This window comes from Leucopleurus acutus, assembly GCF_964270905.1.
Source record: "Leucopleurus acutus genome assembly, chromosome: 14".
Lineage (NCBI taxonomy): Eukaryota > Metazoa > Chordata > Mammalia > Artiodactyla > Delphinidae > Leucopleurus > Leucopleurus acutus.
Window position 1 is genome coordinate 64475886 of NC_139156.1, and position 19770 is coordinate 64495655.

Below are 19770 nucleotides of genomic sequence, written 5' to 3' on the forward strand. Positions count from 1 at the left end.
GTCTATTTTTTCTGATATGAGAATTGCTACTCCAGCTTTCTTTTGATTTGCATTTGCATGGAATATCTTTTTCCATCCCCTCACTTTCAGTCTGTATGTGTCCCTAGGTCTGAAGTGGGTCTCTTGTAGACAGCATATATACGGGTGTTGGTTTTGTGTCCATTCAGCCAGTCTGTGTCTTTTGGTAGGAGCATTTAATCCATTTACATTTAAGGTAATTATCGATATGTATGTTCCTATTACCATTTTCTTAATTGTTTTGGATTTGTTATTGTAGGTCTTTCCCTTCTCTTGTGTTTCCTACCTAGAGAAGTTCCTTTAGCATTTGTTGTAAAGCTGGTTTGGTGGTGCTGAATTCTCTTAGCTTTTGCTTGTCTGTAAAGGTTTTAATTGCTCCATCAAATCTGAATGAGATCTTTGCTGGGTAGAGTATTCTTGGTTGTAGGTTTTTCTCCTTCATCACTTTAAATATGTCTTGCCACTCCCTTCTGGCTTGCAGAGTTTCTGCTGAAAGATCAGCTGTTAACCTTATGGGGATTCCCTTGTGTGTTTTTTGTTGTTTTTCCCTTGCTGCTTTTAACATGTTTACTTTGTATTTAATTTTTGACAGTTTGATTAATATGTGTCTTGGCGTGTTTCTCCTTGGATTTATCCTGTATGGGACTCTCTGTGCTTCCTGGACTTGATTAACTATTTCCTTTCCCATATTAGGGAAGTTTTCAACTATAATCTCTTCAAATATTTTCTCAGTCCCTTTCTTTTTCTCTTCTTCTTCTGGGACCCCTATAATTCGAATGTTGGTGCATTTAGTGTTGTCCCAGAGGTCTCTGAGACTGTCCTCAGTTCTTTTTATTCTGTTTTCTTTATTCTGCTCTGCAGTAGTCATTTCCACTATTTTATCTTCCAGGTCACTTATCCGTTCTTCTGCCTCAGTTATTCTGCTATTGATCCCTTCTAGAGTATTTTTAATTTCATTTATTGTGTTGTTCATCATTCCTTGTTTCCTCTTTAGTTCTTCTAGGTCCTTGTTAAATGTTTCTTGTATTTTCTCTATTCTATTTTCAAGATTTTGTATCATCTTTACTATCATTATTCTGAATTCTTTTTCAGGTAGACTGCCTATTTTCTCTTCATTTGTTAGGTCTGGAGGGTTTTTATCTTGCTCTTTTCTCTGCTGTGTGTTTTTCTGTCTTCTCATTTTGCTTATCTTACTGTGTTAGGGGTCTCCCTTTTGTAGGCTGCAGGTTCGTAGTTCCCGTTGTCTTTGGTGTCTGTCCCCAGTGGCTAAAGTTGGTTTGGTGGGCTGTGTAGGCTTCCTGGTGGAGGGGACTAGTGCCTGTGTTCTGGTGGATGAGGCTGGATCTTGTCTTTCTGGTGCGCAGGTCCACGTCTGGTGGTGTGTTTTGGGGTGTCTGTGGCCTTACTTTGATTTTAGGCACACTCTCTGCTAATGGGTGGGGTTGTGTTCCTGTCTTGCTAGTTGTTTGCCATAGGGTGTCCAGCACTTTAGCTTGCTGGTCGTTGAGTGAAGCTGGGTGTTGGTGTTGAGATGGAGATCTCCTGGAGATTTTTGCCATTTGATATTACGTGGAGCTGGGAGGTCTCTTGTGGACCAGTGTCCTGAAGTTGGTTCTCCCACCTCAGAAGCACAGCATTGACTCTTGGCTGCAGCGCCAAGAGCATTTCATCCACACAGCTCAGAATAAAAGGGAGAAAAAGTAGAAAGAAGGAAAGAAAGAGGATAACATAAAATAAAATAAAGATATAATAAAATAAAGTTATTAAAATAAAATATAATTATTAAGAAAAAATATTTTTAAATAATAAAAACAAAAACAAACGAACAAAAAAACGGACGGACAGAACTCTAGGACAAATGTTGAAAGCAAAGCTATATACAGACAAAATCTCACACAAAAGCATATACATACACACAAGAAGAGGAAAAGGGGTAAAAATAATAAATCTTGCTCTCACAGTCCACCTCCTCAATTTGGGATGATTCGTTGTCTATTCAGGTATTCCATGATGCAGCGTACATCAAGTTGATTGTGGAACTTTAATCCGCTGCTCCTGAGGCTGCTGGGAGAGATTTCCCTTTCTCTTCTTTGTTGGCACAGCTCCCGGGGCTCAGCTTTGGATTTGGCCCCACCTCTGTGTGTAGGTCGCTGGAGGCCGTCTGTTCTTCGCTCAGACAGAACGGGGTTAAAGGAGCAGCTGATTCCGGGGCTCTGGCTCACTCAGGCCGGGGGGAGGGAGGGGCACGGAGTGCGGGGCGAGCCTGCGGTGGCAGAGGTCATCGTGACGTTGCACCAGCCTGAGGCTCGCCCTGCGTTCTCCCAGGGAAGTTGTCCCTGAATCCCGGGACCCTGGCAGTGTCGGGGTGCACAGGCTCCCAGAAGGGAAGTGTGGATCGTGACCTGTGCTCGCACACAGGCTTCTTGGTGGCAGCAGCAGCAACCTTAGCGTCTCATGCCCGTCTCTGGGGTCCGCCCTGTTAGCCGCGGCCTGCGCCCATCTCTGGAGTTCTTTTAAGCACTGCTCTTAATCCCCTCTCCTCGTGCACCAGGAAACAAAGAGGGAAGAGAAAATCTCTTGCCTCTTTGGCAGGTCCAGACATTTCCCCGGACTCCCTCCTGGCTAGCTGTGGCGCACTAGCCCCTTGCAGGCTGTGTTCACGCCGCCAACCCCAGTCCTCTCCCTGCAATCCGACCGAAGCCCAGGCCTCAGTTCCCAGCGCCACCCGCACCAGCGGGTTAGCAGACAAGCCTCTCGGGCTGGTGAGTGCCGGTCAGCACCAATCCTCTGTGCAGGAATCTCTCCACTTTGCCCTCTGCACCCATGTTGCTGTGCTCTCCTCCGTGGCTCCGAAGCTTCCCCACTCCGCCACCCGCAGTCTCCGCCCATGAAGGGGCTTCCTAGTGTGTGGAAACCTTTCCTCCTTCACAGCTCCCTCCCACTGGTGCAGGTCCCGTCCCTATTCTTTTGTCTCTGTTTATTCTTTTTTCTTTTGCCGTACCCAGGTACGTGGGGAGTTTCTTGCCTTTTGGGAGGTCATCTTGTTTGGGTTCATCTTGATACCCTCTGTGTTTCCAGTACTTGGATATTTGTTTCCTTCTTCAGTTTTAAGAAGTTTTCACTCATAATTTCATCAAATACAATTTCAACCCTTTTTCTCTCTCTTCTCCTTCTGGACCCCTATAATGCGAATGTTGGTACACTTAATACTGTCCCACAGATCTCTTAAACTGCTCTCATTTTGCTGCTCTGATCAGGAAGTTTCCATAATTCTGTCTTCCAGATCACTTTTGCATTTTTCTGTATCACCTAGTTTGCTGTTATTTCCTTCTAGTGTATAGTTCATTGCTGTTATTGTATTCTTCAATACAATGACTGGTTCTTTTTAATATTTTCTAGTTCCTTGTTAATATTCTCACTGTGTTCATCTATTATTTTCCCTAATTCCATTAGCATCCTTATTACTGGTGCTGTAAATTCTTTATCTGGTAAATTGTTTATTTCTGTTTCATTAGTGTTCCCCCCACCCCGCCGCCCAGGCTTTGTTCTTCTCTTTCAATGAGACCACTTTCTCTGTCTTCTCATTTTGCTTAACTTTCTTTGTCTCTATGAAATTAGGTGAAACAGTGATGCATTGCAGTCTTGAATGTGTCCTTATGTGGGAGTGTCCTTATACAGTATGTATATGCCCAGTGGCTTTGGTGGGAGAGAGAGCTGGATTTGATGTGAACACAAGTCACATCTTTCCTCAGGGTGTGCTGGCAGTTCTCATTTTGGTAGGAGGTGGGATAGGAGATGGAGGGGCTGGGGCTGGACCCAGGTGTGAGTTGGGTCTTCCTCTCTTCTTGATGGCTGTCACTGCCCTATTGGGAGCAAGGTCAGGTCTCAAGTTGCTGGAGCAGAAGCCCTGAGGGTTAGGTCCAAGGTGGCTCCATTCCCTTTAAGTTTGTGCCCCTCCCCCTCCCAGCATTGGCACCCTCACCCCAGAAAGGAACAGTGCTGGAACAGGAGGGGCTGGTGTGGGCACTCAGTGCATGTTCAGGTGTGGGCTGTGGTGGTGAGGCCTGGGTCAGAGATCTGTACTGCTTCTGATGTGCTGCCTGTATAAGCACCAGTAATGGCTGCCCTTACCCTACTCAGACACTGCTTTGAGTCTAAGCCACCTTTGTCTCTCATAGCTGGGCTCTTTCTTCTGTCTCTGCCACTTTTACCCTAGTGGGGAGCTATGCCACAGGGCAAGTGGGGCCTGTGTGGGCACTTGGCATGTGTTGGGGCACAGGCTGTGGCGGTCTGGCTGCAGACAGAAATGGGGATTTTTCTGATGAGTTGCCTGTGTCAGGGTTAGTAATGGCTGTCCCCACCCTTCTCAAATGCTGCTTCAGGTCTGAGACACATGTGTGTCTCACAGCTAAGCTCCCAAGCAGGGCTGGAACACTCAGTAGCTCAGGTTGAGGTGCACACAGAGCGGTGTAGGAAATCTGCCCCCTCCGCTCTGCTTCAGGAACAAGTGAGTGTGCACAGACTCCTCATGAATGGAGTTTATGGCTTTAGCTGTTACATTAAGGTGCATGATCCATGTTGAGTTAATTTTTGTGTATGGTATGAGGCAGGGGTTCAGCTCCCTTCTTTTGCATGTAAATATACAGTTGTCCCAGCACTGTTTATTGAAACGACTACTTATTCTTTCTGCATTGAGTTGTCTAGACACCTTTGTTGAAAATTAATTGACTGTGAATTTAAGGGTTTATTTTTGAACTCTAAATTCTATTCTATTGATCTATATGTCTATTCTTATGCCAGTAACACACTTTCTTGTAGCTTTTTAGTAAGTTTTGAAATTGGAAAGTGTGAGTCCTCCAGTTTTGTTCTTTTTAAAGATTGCCTTGGTTATTTTGTGTTCCTTGCATTTTCATATGAATTTTAGGTTTATCTTGTCAATGTCTGCAAAAAATACAGCTGGCATTTTGATAGGAGTTGTACTGAATTTAGAGTTTAATTTGGGGGAATATTGCAGTCATAACAATATTAAGTTTTCCAGTCCATGACATGGAAAGTCTTTCCATTTATTTAAGTCTTTTAATGATGTTTTGTAATTTTCAGTGTAGAAGTCTTGCACTTATTTTGTTAGATTCATGACTAAATATTTTATTTTTGATTCTATTGTATATAATATTGTTTCCTTAATTTTATTTTTATACTGTTCATTGCAAGTGTATAGGTATACGATTCATTTTTGCACATTAACATTGCATCCTGCAACCTTGCTCATCTCATATATTAGCTCTAATTTTTTTTTTTAGTGAATTCCTTAGGATTTTCTGTATACCAGATCATCTTATACTCAAATAGATAGTTTTACTTCTTTTCCAGTTTAGATGCCTTTTATTTATTTTCCTTCCTTAAATTATTTGACTAGATACTGTATAGAAGTGAAAGAGGATATTCTTGTCGTATTCCTGATCACAGGGAGAAAGCATTTAGACTTTCACCATTATGTATGATCTTAACTGTGGGTTTTTCATAGATCCCCTTTATCAGGTTGAAGAATATTTTTTTTGACTGAAATTTAATGTCTCTGAGTATTTATTCCTTACCTATCCTACAATGAATAAAAATGGGAATGAAAGTTCAACTCACATTTGGGTGGTAAGAGCTAGAGAACCTTGAGGAACGTAGCTGGACAATTAGACCAAGGGTGATATACTGTCATTTTTCTTGTGCATTATGCTTTTAAAAGAGGTGATATGATGAAACTGGGTCTTCCTAGTAAGGTAATTTTTTTCATACTTAATGTAGAAATGGTCCTCCTCTATTAAATTAGTTTTTAGAAATCATACCTCATGGCTATAAGTGTCTCATGAGTTTGGGTAATGCTCAGTATTTAGTGTGAACTATAGTTTTTCTAAATCATTTATGTGGCGATCCTTTATCTTAGACTTGAATGACCATTGCTATACATTTATAAGATATTTAGTGATGTTTAACATCAAAGGTAGCCTTATGTTTCATTTGGGCTATAGAGGTATTTGTGATATAGTTAGTCATAAAGTCATCTTGATGGCAATAAATAAACCAAGGGGTTCTTGCTGACTCTGGTGTGCTATATAGAATGCATTTTCGAATGGTTTATTTCTGCATTAGAGGAAAACACCAACCTTCTGGGGGTTGTCCACATTCCAGCATCTTGCGTCTGTTGTATTTATGATGGAAACAAGGCTAAAAAAGAGTATTTAGTCATCTGCTGTTTCCATTTGGTGCTAAACACATACTTTTCTCTAGAGTGCAAGAATGCTAATTTATTTCATGTACCAGGGTGGATTGCAGCCATTCCTGGAGACATGAGTATTTAAATTGGCAAAAATTAAACAGCGAATACTCTGCATATAGAAGATACATTCTCAGTATCTAGTTCTTGAGTAAGGCAAAATCTCTGTTAATTAGGGATCTGGATTTTAAATACAACTTACCTTCTAATAGGCAGGCATATACAATTGACCTTTCAACTACAGCCACAGCCATTATGTTTTGAGTTTAGAAGCTTTTTCTATGCATTCTGGTAAGTATGAAATATGACATAAGTAAAACTCACAAGTAAATTGTGAGATATCCAGGTAAACATGTTCTGAGATCTGTCTTTGGAATGAGAGATAAAAGGGAGCAATAGGTTTTGTACTATCTATTTCTGTGCCCTTTATCTGTCTTCTCAGGTATAACTAGACAATTTCTGGCATTTTATTCCCATATGTGATAGGATAATTTTTATATGTGTGAGATGTTTCAAATTAATTGCAAGTTTTTAATTTGAGTTGATGTTCATTCATTCATTAATAAACATTTGTCAAATACCTTTCATGTGCCCTCATGGAGCTTACATTCCAGTGAAGAAGACAGAAAACAAACATGGTAAATAACTATAATATAAAGTATATTAGTGATAAATAGTAGTAAGAAGAAAATAAAGCAGGGAAAGAAGTATGGCATGTTGAGAGTGAAATTGTTGGATGAATTTTTAGATAGAGTGGCTAGAGGAGGTCTCACTGAAAAGTTGATTTTTGAGTAAAGACTCAAAAGAAGTGAGAAAGTGAGCCAGTCATGGATCCAGAAGAGTGTTCCAGCAATGGGATGGCCTAGGGGAGGGATGGGATATGCCTAGATTTTTAGAGAACCAGCAAGGAGGTCCATGTTGCTGGATCACAGTGAACAAAGGGAGTAGTAAGGATGAGGTCAGAAAGATATATAGGATGGTTTGAGCAAAGCAGTGACATGATGACTTGCCAGAAGTGATAAGATGCCAAATTCTAGATAAATGAGGGTAAAGGTGATAGAATTTGCTGACAGACTAGATGTGAGATTTGAGAGAAAGAGAAGTAAAGGCTGACAGCAAGGTTTTTGGTTTGGTCAACTGGAAGAACTGCTACTGAACTGGTGACGACTGGTAGTCGTGGTTTGAGGGGTGTTTTCAGGAGCTCAGGTTTTGATATGCTATGTTTGAGAAGCATATTAGAGAGCCAGCTGACTTTTATGTGAGCTTTTTTGGCTCTCTTTTACCTGGTGCATTTTGAAATGCTCACCTGCCTCTCTATGAAGCAGTTCCTAACCTATGCATGCTTTTCCTTACACTTCCTATAGTAATTCTGATCTATTCCACCATTTTATTTTAGCATATTATTATTTAACAATTTCTAGAGAGCAGAGGACTTCAGAGTGGGTGCTTATTTTTACTTTGTATTTCCTTCTAGCTCTTAGTTCAGTTCCACTGTATAAATACTTCTTGAAATCAGTATCTAAGAATACTCAAAACTTAACAAGATTATTAACCTAAGTTATTTCTGTTTTCCTCAATCAGATGGATCTGATTGTTGGTCAAGGTAGGGAGCACTAACTTAACTTTCTGAAAAGCATGACAAATATGGGATATCTTACATGCATTTCCTCAGGGTCTTGCCTCCTGCTGGGGAATGTAATTAGAAATCAGATATTTTTCAGAACAACCTGAGATACACAGCAATAAGCACTGAATGACACACTTACATGTAAGTGCTAAAAACTGTCATCAACAGCTAGTCCAGAACACTTGGAAGAATAGTTCATAGGCAAATCTAGTTAGCCTAATTGGGAACACAATTAAAGAAGAACATTTCCATTCTAGAATGAGTATACCTTAGCTTTTTGCAGTTGTGATTTCCTTTTCCAAAATTCAAAATTTTATCTCATGGAAAAGTAAATTATCTTAAGGCAGTAACCCTCAAAGTTTTCTCATGTCTTTAAAGTTGTATTATTAGTTCATTGGTCATTCTGTGCCAGCTCCTGTACAAGGCCCAGGGAATGAAAGAATTAAGACATCATTTTGGCCCCAATAGGAACTCTTAATTCAGTGAGAGACACAGATGTATCAATGAATAAATATAGCACATGGTAAGGGTTTAATAAGTCCTAGATTAGTGCTGTGTAAGTACTATTGGAACACATGAGTGTGTCCGTGGATGACAGAACATGAGAATCCAAATTGTCTTGAAGGATGAATGGACATATAGCAGGAGATATGAGGGGAGGCAGGGACATAGCTCATGCAAAGGCACCTGTAGAACCTCATGTGATTCTGTGTGGCTGGAGAAAAGGGTGCCTGTGAGAGAAGTGGTAGAATGTAAGGCTAGAGAGAGAAGCTGGAGTCCAGATCATGCTTGTCTGTAATAAACAATATGAGAGATACTGTGTTAATTAACAGTCACTTGAAAAATTTAAATTGGGGAGTGAGGATCATATTTGAAGTTTAGAGAGACTCCTCTGATTGTGTTACTGACAAAATATCGTATTAGTCAAAAAGTTGTCTTTAATATTTCTCTAATTTGTTCTGTCCTCCGTGTTTTCACAAGCACTTCCTCTGTTTTCTCCCTAATCATTTTCCCACTAGACTACTACTAGTAATGAGGACGGGAACAAAGGGTACTTACTGGAGAAATATTTAATGAGGAGAATAATAGATCTCACCTAATGGCTGGGATGAGGGAATGGAAGGGTCAAGGATATTCCTTAAGTTTATTGTTAGTCAGCTGGATATTGGGGCCCTTCAGTCTGAGAATGTTGCAGGAGAAACATATTTGGGAGTGTGTATAAGAAAAGAAATGGGTTCAATTTTGGGCATGTATATTTTGAGATCCAACTTGAGTTATGCTCCTGGAGCTCAGTAGAGAGATCACTACCTGTCAATTTAAATTCAGTATTGTCATTTAAGGAGACAGGGGAGAAATATTTAAGGAGGGAATATGGCCAATAGTTTGTTGTATAGAGAGAGGTCAAGTAAGAAAATGCTGGAAAAATGTTTCACATTAAATTAGGTAACCTCATTAGTACCCTGTGAGGTAGAAATTATTATCCCCATTTTGTAGCTGAAGTAAGGTTAATTATTACAATCAAAAGCTCCTGCTATTGGAGTGTTTTTGTGTTGGAATTGTAACCCCAAAGTTCCTGCTATTTTCATTATGAGACAGACTTCCTGCCTTGGAGTTGCTCAGCGTTTGCCTCATTTCACCCTTAGCTTTTAAGTCACACCTTGTAGCAGGTTTTTCAAGCCTGTTGAATTAAACTTAAAAGCCAAAAAGTTTTTTGCTCTGGGAAAAGCAACCGTTAAGCTATCACTACTAAGATGCTATGTTTAGAGTTGTTATTTTATCAAAGGTAGATTAAAATAGTGAAGATGATACTTATTAATTTTACTCTTTCTTCATGTATCATTCACTTATATTTTGGGGCAAACTAAATGACCTTATCAATCACACTTGAATTTAGTGTTATAATTTTGGCCTGAGGTTATCTTATTAGTCTTATTCTGAAACTCAATTAAGGAATAAGTTTCTAATCTGTGTTATATTAGGTGTGACAGTTATTTGTCAAGAAGGTATGCCTGAAATGTGTATTTTCTTTTGGGCTACTACAGAACTGTAGGGTTTTAGGAAAGTCCTTAGACAGACTTTGTGAGAGATAATGAAGCTACTGACAATAACAAAAAAAATAACGTTGGGTAGAAAGAGTGATAAGACAGGAGCCAATCCTGGATCTTATTCATAGCTGGGCCATTAAATGAGAAAGAATAGAGAGTGCTTTCACGTAGGAAGCATTATAGCTATTTAATAAATGTTGGCTTTCTTAAAAACAATTACCACTACCACTTTTTATTAATTAAAAAAAACAATAACAATTTTTGTATCTCCTCATGGGATTCTTTGTGAAAGAGTGACTGGAAACATGTTAAACAGGATAAGCCACTCCATGAACGTAAGGGATTATTAACTAGGAAGTTGCATCACCATCCCTGAGTTTGGATCCCATTTATACTAAATGATGCTATTTGCTTTCTTAGATGCACCAGAATATTTGGAAAATGGTGATTTATTTCTGACAAGTGAGTCACAGAAACTTAAATAACGAATTGTAAGGATAATGATATTTATTGATCCTTGACTAGATGTTAAAATCCAACTTAACTCCCATAGGTGTTAATTAATCTATACGGGAAAAGTTTTCTGATTTATGGATATTTGAATTTTGTTAGATTAAGTGATGAAGTATACACACAAATGGAAGGAAAGCATGAAGTATAGCAATTAGATCTTACTGAAGTAGCTCATTATTTTTATGTTTTTCTGCTTATTCTTTTTCCTTTAATCATGACACATGACTCCAGATAGATTTTTTTTAGGTATAAATTCAAGGCAAATAATAGATGAATACATAATATTGTATTTGTTTCAGATAGATAGAAAATGAAATGAATATAGTGTGTTTCTGAACTTTACATATACATTTTCTTAACTGACACAGTAGTCTGCATTAGAATTAAGTAATATTGCTTTCCTAGGAGGTTTCTTTGGAGGTATTAATATTCACTTTGGTGTATTACAACTACTTAAGACATGCATTAATGGCCCAGAGTACATACTTTGGGGATATCTTGATACAATCATTATATGGTTTCTTAGTTTTCTATTTGAATTTGAAGAATTCTTTTATTTTCTCCTTTATTGAATTTGTCCTACTAACATGAAATAGAAAATGGAAAATAAGTATAGAAAAGCAGTGAAGATCTCTCTCTGCTGCTTAACAATGTTTTGATTGTAAAGTCTTGTATTTTTTCAATCATTTTTTTTTTTTTCCTCAGAACCTTCTTTTTATCTCTGTAGTCTACTCTTGTTTCACCATCCTATATCCCTCAGCTCAGTTAAGGCTAAGTATTCAACTTCCTAATTTATTTTGGAGAAAAACATTTAAATTAGCAGGTGTTTGCACTATTTTGTTTTCTGATAGAACATGAAGCTGCCCACTGACCAATGATGGCAGGCAACATCTTGGCAGAGAGAAGATTGGGGATAGAAGTCAACCAAGAATGGAATCCAAATAGCAAAGTATCCATCAGGCTTTTCTCTGCATGTCTTCTTAGTCTTAAGAAAACAAAACTACGGGCTTCCCTGGTGGCGCAGTGGTTGAGAGTCCACCTGCCGATGCAGGGGAGACGGGTTCGTGCTCCGGTTGGGGAAGATCCCACATGCCGCGGAGCAGCTAGGCCCGTGAGCCATGACCTCTGAGCCTGCGTGTCCAGAGCCTGTGCCCCGCAAAGGGAGAGGCCACAACAGTGAGAGACCCGCGTACCGCCAAAAAAAAAAAAGAAAAAAACCCTACTCTTTATGAGCTCCCTTCCCTCCACTACCAGAGAAGTGGGTTTGTCAGCTCCAGAAATTTCATTCTTCATTTAAACACCTGGAAGAGAAACTCAGTAATTTGCATGTAGTTCTGTTTTGTTGAGCAGAGTATCTGCTGAGCTCTTCTACTTGGGCAGGGATGTAGCTTAGGAAGGAAGTTTCCTCTGATTTTTTGAAATGTGGGTTTGTTCAAGGGTATGTGGAAACAATTGCTGTGAAAATCCTTTAGCTTTGCCCGTTCTGATGGCTAAGCTATCGGAGCTTTCCTTTTTTATTTTTCAAACATTTAAATTTTTTTCTTTTTTAAACAGAAGCCCTTAAGTTGGTAGAAGATACTTGCAAATGGACTGCATATCCAATTTTTTCATCCTTCCCTAAATATCATGGGAAATGTAACATGACAGGTCTATAGCTTATTTATACCAGTGAATATTTGCTTGGCTTTATTAACACTTTTGTTTTGTCTGATTTTGTATAAACTTTAAAAACTGAAGTATAACATACATAAAAATGTACAGCTTATACACATACAGGTCAATGAATTTTCCAAGCCAAACACACCACCTGCAAGGTAACAAGCACCCAGATCAAGAAACAGAAAATTACCAAAATTCAAAAGATCCCTTATGCCCGTTTCCAGTCTCTAATCGCCCCTCAAGAATAAACACTATTCTGATTTCTAAAACTATAGATTAGTTTTGCCTGAGTTTGAACTTTATATAGATGGAATCAAGTAATATGTACTCTTTAGTGTCTGGTGTTTTTCATTCCATATTTCGTATTGTAGCATGTAACTGCATTTTGTTCATTCTCATTACTTTGGCTTGTCCTTAATTTGGGGCTCTGTGAAGAGTGTTTCTATGAACACTTTTATATGTCTTTTAATGAACATATGAAAATATTTCTGTAAGAGTGTATCTTCTCCCAGGAGTGGAATAGAGCTGGTTCATATACGTTCATGAACATATACATATGTTTAGCTTCGGTAAGCACTGTTGGTTTTCCAAAGCAGTTATATCAATGGCTTCACTAACATTTGATGTACAGATAGGTATAATTTAATTTTACTCTTTAGCTTTCTGTGGCATTATCATGTACAAGTTTGTCTAGACTCTCCGGATTATGTATATTTTCCACACATTTGATTTCTTGGAATAATCATATCCCAAGTTCCTTATCCTTTCTGAACATAACTTTCTCTTACTTATTACTTATTCATTTGTCTATTTGTTTCTTCAAAAAAATGATTAAGTTCCTAATACGTGCCATGTACTACTAGATAATGAATAAAAAATAAATAAGTTATAGTGCTTTCATTCAAGGGGAATATAATGAAGTGAGGGAGACAGCAGTATGAATATATAATATATATATATACATTTTTTTAACATCTTTATTCTTTTTTTTTACATCTTTGTTGGAGTATAATTGCTTTACAATGGTGTGTTAGTTTCTGCTTTATAACAAAGTGAATCAGTTATACATATATATACATATGTTCCCATATCTCTTCCCTCTTGTGTCTCCCTCCCTCCCACCCTCCCTATCCCACCCCTCTAGGTGGTCACAAAGCACCGAGCTGATCTCCCTGTGCAATGCGGCTGCTTCCCACTAGCTATCTATTCTACGTTTGGTAGTGTATATATGTCCATGCCACTCTCTCGCTTTGTCACAGCTTACCCTTCCCCCTCCTCATATCCTCAGGTCCATTCTCTAGTAGGTCTGTGTCTTTATTTCCGTCTTACCCCTAGGTTCTTCATGACATTTTTTTTTCTTAAATTCCATATATATGTGTTAGCATACGGTATTTGTCTTTCTCTTTCTGACTTACTTCACTCTGTATGACAGACTCTAGGGAGGTGGATGGAATAGATATATTTTTATATCTATTTTATATCTATTTAGATTTCACTCAAATCTAAAAAGCTTCATCTTTTTTTTTTTTTTGCGGTACGCGGGCCTCTCACTGTTGTGGCCTCTCCCGTTGCAGAGCACAGGGTCCGGACGCGCAGGCTCAGCGGCCATGGCTCACGGGCCTAGCCGCTCCGCGGCATGTGGGATCTTCCCGGACCGGGGCACGAACCAGTGTCCCCTGCATCGGCAGGCGGACTCTCAACCACTGTGCCACCAGGGAAGCCCTAAAAAGCTTCATCTTTGATCTGTTTCTAGATTTAGTAAAGAAGTACATTAACAACTTGTCAAATTCATTCATTATGTCTAGGTTATTAAAAAATCATGTGTATTCCAATATAAATTTCACTTTTTTGAAGTAAACGGACCCCATATTTTTAACTCCCTCATACAGAAGTCATCCTGTCTTCCAAATTGCTTTTCTTAAAAACATTTCTTTGGGCTTCCCTGGTGGCGCAGTGGTTGAGAATCTGCCTGCCAATGCAGGGGACACGGGTTCGAGCCCTGGTCTGGGAAGATCCCACATGCCGCGAAGCAACTAGCCCCATGAGCCACAACTACTGAGCCTGCGCGTCTGGAGCCTGTGCTCCGCAACAAGAGAGGCCGCGATAGTGAAGCCTTGCGCACCGTGATGAAGAGTGGCCCCTGCTTGCCGCAACTAGAGAAAGCCCTCGCACAGAAACGAAGAGCCAACACAGCCCAAAATAAATAAATAAAATTTAAAAACAAAACAAAACAAAACATTTCTTTAATTCTTTTTTTTAAAGTATAGTGACCATAATTATCCACAGCACTTTGGGTCCTAAACTCTAGGGTGTGCATGTGTTTTTGCTTGCTTCTTTGGTTTTTGGAGAGTTCGGTATCTTCTGATGTCCTTCTTGGTAATTTACAATACATATTTCGCTTCTTGGTCTAGCACACAAAATTTTCAGGTTTATATCTTCAAGAAACAACTTATGATGAATCCTAGGTTCTTCTCCTTATTGTAACATTCATCCTGGGTGAAGGCCCTGTAACCTTCACACACATGACTTTGGCTCCCAGCTATGAGTTAGTGATTCACAGATCTCTATTTCTAGCTTAATTCTAGATCCATGTATAGTATATTTTAATTTGGATATTATGCTGGCATCTCACATTTCACAGATGACAAAAAGTACTTTACCTTTCTCTTCCAAATGCATTATTCATTCTGTATTCTCCATCTGGCTGAATGCATCACGATGTGCACAATGGTGAAAACAATTTTCTAGATGCTTCTAGATACCTCCACCCCCTACCATCTAAGTATCACAGAGTCTTACTGTTTTTGCCTCCTAAATATTTCTGGATCCATCCTACTACAGCCTAGCAATAGTGTTCAGTGTTCAGGCACTCATTGTCTTTTACCTGAATTATTGCCTTGTCTCCCTGACTGAAATTTCATTCTCTCTAATCACTAAATGGTCACTGCTAGAGCAATCTTTGAAAATACACATCTGAGCTTGTTTCTCTCGCAGTTCCTTAACATGGCATCTGCCTGCGTTTCTAGCTGGATTCATCACCATTCCTGCTTATCGTCCCTATACTTGTAGTGCCACCTGCAGTAGCATGCATACTCCTTGCTCTGTTATGCCTCAGGCCTTTGCACATGCTGTTTTCTTTTTTTTTTGGCAGATGTCCTTTATTCATTTATTTTTTTTAACATCTTTATTGGAGTATAATTGCTTTACAATTGTGTGTTAGTTTCTATTGTATAACAAAGTGAATCAGCTATACATATACCTATATCCCCGTATCTCCTCCCTCTTGAGTCTCCCTCCCACCCTCCCTATCCCACCCCTCTAGGTGGTCACAAAGCACCGAGCTGATCTCCCTGTGCTACGCGGCTGCTTCCCACTAGCTATTTACTTTACATTTGGTAGTATATATAAGTCCATGCCACTCTCTCACTTCATCCCAACTTACCCTTCCCCCTCCCCGTGTCCTCAAGTCCATTCTCTACGTCTGCATCTTTATTCCTGTCCTGCCCCTATGTTCTTCAGAACCTTTTTTTTTTCTTTTTAGATTCCATATATATGTGTTAGCATACGGTATTTGTTTTTCTCTTTCTGACTTACTTCACTCTGTATGACAAGTTCTAGGTCCACCCACCTCACTACAAGTAACTCAATTTTGTTTCTTTTTATGGCTGAGTAATATTCCATTGTATGTATGTGCCACAACTTCTTTATCCATTCCTCTGTCCATGGACACTTAGGTTGCTTCCATGTCCTAGCTAAGAACAGTGGGTAGACAGCTACTTCTCTCTTCCCTACATCTTGTAAAAAAGTTAATTACCCCCAAATCCTGCATGAAGTAGCAGACAGCCTTTATTTTCAGAAAGGAAGGATCTAAAAATATAGTAGTGCTGCCATTTATTAACCTTAGGTAACATTATCCGAAGGTAGCAGAGTCATGGGATTTGCCATCAGAAGACTTAGGTTTACATCTGTTCTTTTATCAGCCTTTTTATCTCCTTAGACTAAATACTTGTTTAGTTAAAATGGGGCTAATAACACCAGCCTTATTGCCTTAAAGGGTGTTGTGATGGTCAGTGAGATACTATCCAGAAGCACTTTATAAATTATAAGTCATTATACAACACAGGTCCTCACATCCTTGTGTAGTAGCAAATAAGAGAAATCCTTCCCACACAGGAAAGAGTATAACATAGCTGTTAGGATCATGGCTTAGCAGTTGCACTGACTTGGGTTGAAATGACTTGGCAAGAAATGCCACCATTTAGCTTTGTCAGTTGGCTCATGAACTCAGTCTCTCTAGATATCAGTTTTCTCATCTTTCAAAAGGAGAATAATATGTATCATGAGTTGTTATAAGGATTACATGAGATATTGTATGTGGAATGCATAAGTTATTGTTAAGTTCCCTTGAATTAGTTTTCTTTAAAATAAACTTTTTATTTATATTAATAATTTTAGATTTCCAGAAAGGTTGCAATGATAGTACAGAAATTTCCCATCTTACTTTTCTTCTGATTTCCTTCATTGTTAATGTCTTACATTAGCCACAATGAACAAACATTGATGCATTACTATTAACTAAACTCTGGGCTTTTTTTGGAATTCATCAGTTTCCCCATTAATGTCTTTTTTTCTGTTCCAGGATCTGATCCAGGGTTCTATGCTGCATTTAGTTATCATGTCTCCCCAGTTTCCTCTGGTCTGTGACAGTTTATCAGTCAGTCTCTTTGTTTTTTGTGACCTTAACAGTCTTGAGGGATACAGTCCAGGTATCATGTAGGATTTTCCCCAGTCTGGTTTTGTTTGTTGTTTTTCTCATGATTAGACTGAGACTGTGGGCTTTTGGAGCGAATTCCAGACAGATGAAGTACTTGTCTTGTCACAACATATCAAGGAGCACCCGCTAGCCATGTGACATCACTGATGATGTTAACATTCATCTCTTGGTTAAAGGAGTTCTTGCCAGGGTTTTTCATTGTATATTGAGCTAGTTTTAACCAGTTGTCACTTATATAGGACTTTCTCTTTCCTCTCCTCCCACTGTTTGAAATGCTTTTCATTTATATTTATTGCAAATGTCATCTCTGAGGAAATATCTTCTCTGACCACCCAAGCTAAAGAGCTTCTCTTCTCAAGTCAGTCAGTGTTGTGTTTTCTCGATAGCATTTTTCATTACCTGAAATTGTCTTGTGTATTGGCTTTACCTAGTTTATCCGTTTGTCTTTAGGCCCCCTCCCCCTCAAACAAGAACATAAGCTTCAGGAGAACAAGGTCCTTGCAGGATTGTTCACTTCTGTGCACGTGACATCTAAGCACAAGGGCTAGCATATACTAAATGCTCAATAACTATTTGTTTGAATAAATGTCAAAGAAAGAAAAATCCAGGATTAACTTATTAGCAAGTATTTCTGAAAAGGAGTGGAAGATAGCTGAATGGTGGGAAGTTTAATTTAGTATTCTTAACTTAATTGGTTTAGTTTTAACAAAAAGGTTAAATGCAATCATCACCATCTATGCAAATAAGTAATCAGCATCCTTGTAATTCAGGCTGTCTTATAATTCACTTCATAATGTGAAAGCCAACGTATTTTTCTGACTTATAAGTGTATGACTGACAAATGTAAGAGTTACTCAGTTACCACACATCTGTACCATTGTGACCTTTATTTGCTATGGCTTAGCTTTCCTATTACAGAAATTTTAACAGAATCAGGAGGAGTATAGAAATAATTTATGCCCTTTATTTTAACTTATCGTTATGAATTCCTAGTGTCTATTATCTTTTCATTTATATTGGCAGAAAAATGGAGTTTCTTGGCATAAATCTTTCTTCCATAACCTCTCTTTTTATTTCTTTCCTCAGGACCTAAAATCTCCAAATCAGAGGGATGAAATTGCAGGTGCCCGGGCCTCATTGAAGGAGAACTCCCCCATATTGCATTCAATTTGTTCAGCTTGTTTGGAACATTCTGATGTCGCTTCCCTCAAAGCCAGCAAGGACACCGTTTGTGAAGAAATTCAGAATGCCCTCAATGTAATTTCAAATGCTTCGCAAGGCATCCAGAATGTGTTAGTCCCACCAGAACCTCAGGCAGCAACCCTGGGAAGTGCCCTTGATGAGCTTGAGGTAAGTTGAGCGAAAATTAAAATGTGATTTGATGTACCAATATGAAAATTAATAGATGTGTGTTCTCAGATCCTTGGGTTGGAGTTCAGAGTATGAGTAAATAAAAATCCAGTGACCTAATCAGTCTCTATCATTGTCTGTGTTTTCCAAAGAATTGAATAGCAGGACACTATTCCATCAGTAAACTTCTGATTCCTTTACATCTCTGCCAAGGAAGCCAATGCATTTAAATTGGGATTGTTAATTACATTGAAATGATGACTTTATTTTACACAGATCAATTTATGAAATGTAGGATTTATTCATTCCACAAATACTTATTTTTGGCGCTGTTCTTTATGCTTGGGATACAATTGAGTGCTGCTCTCTTGAACTCCTCACATTTTAGTTTGGACTAGGGTGGCTAGTGAATATTAAAGCTAAATTTTGTAAGTAGAGCCAACCGGATTTGACAGAATGGTTGTGGGGTGTAAGTGAAAAGGGAAGAGTCATGGCTGGTGTTGCAGGTTAGCTCCTCTAGAAGCACACACTGGACAGAATTTGGGATACAAGGTGTTATTAGGAATCAACATGTGTGAGGGGAGAGGAAGGGAGCAGGACTGAGCAGAGGAAGAAGTCTACCTGTGAGCCAGACCCACAAAGCCACCAATGAGTAGGGAGCTCTGGAGAGAGTGGTAACCTCAAGAAATAGCCAGGCCCAGGCCTCTTTCAATCACTGGAAGCAAGTCACCGTACCCTGGGAAGGGTCTTACCTGCAGGCAGGGAGGGGGGCTGGGGATAAGCCTTCTGCAGCTGCTGCAGACCCTGAAGGAACTGACGGCTGGGGGGCCATCTGCTGGCCTCACCCTCCACAGGTAGGCAACAAGTCCTACCTGGAAGGGGGATGTGGGCAGTAAACCTCTGTGTCTACCACAGATAGACACAGGTTTTACAAGGTTTTTTTTTGTTGTTGTTGTTGTTTGTTTTTTGGCTTGAGCAACTGGATGGATTAAGTTTTTATCAACTATGATGGGGAAGACTGTGGGTGAAGCCATTTTTGAGAGGAAGATCAGCAACTCAATTTTCAACATGTTGAGTTGAGAGATTTGTTAGACATTCCAGTATGATGTCAAAGATCATTGGTTATCCAAGTCAGATAAGTACTTGCTTAATGGAAGACAACACGGTGTAATGCTTAAAGATAAGGGATCAGGAGCCCAGATGCCTGAGTTCCTATCCCAGGTCTGGTGGATACTACCCTTGTGACCTTAAGCAAGCTATTTTATTGAACTCTCAGTTTTCTTACCTATAAATTGAGGATAATAATAGGACCTATATCTTAGTGTTGTCTGCGTCAGTGAATTAATAATACATGTAAAAATGCTCATAGCAGTGACTGGCACATAGTAAGTGCTCGATAAATCTTAGCTTTCATTATTAGTTGTGGAGGTGACTATTTGGCAGAAGATTCTTCCATAATCAAGAAATCAACACAATTAAAATTACTAAAGTTTTACTGATAACTTAAAAAAATAAACAC

General features: G+C 39.2%; 1 protein-coding gene across 1 annotated transcript in view; it reads left to right on the forward strand.

The window, feature by feature from the left end:
- The window catches only part of CTNNA3 (catenin alpha 3), a 1620647-nt gene that overhangs the window by 385288 nt on the left and 1215589 nt on the right, over positions 1-19770 (forward strand). The window contains exon 6 of the mRNA XM_082854158.1: positions 17988-18251. Coding sequence (XP_082710284.1) covers positions 17988-18251 — 264 coding nt within the window. The remainder of the gene's footprint in view (positions 1-17987; positions 18252-19770) is intronic.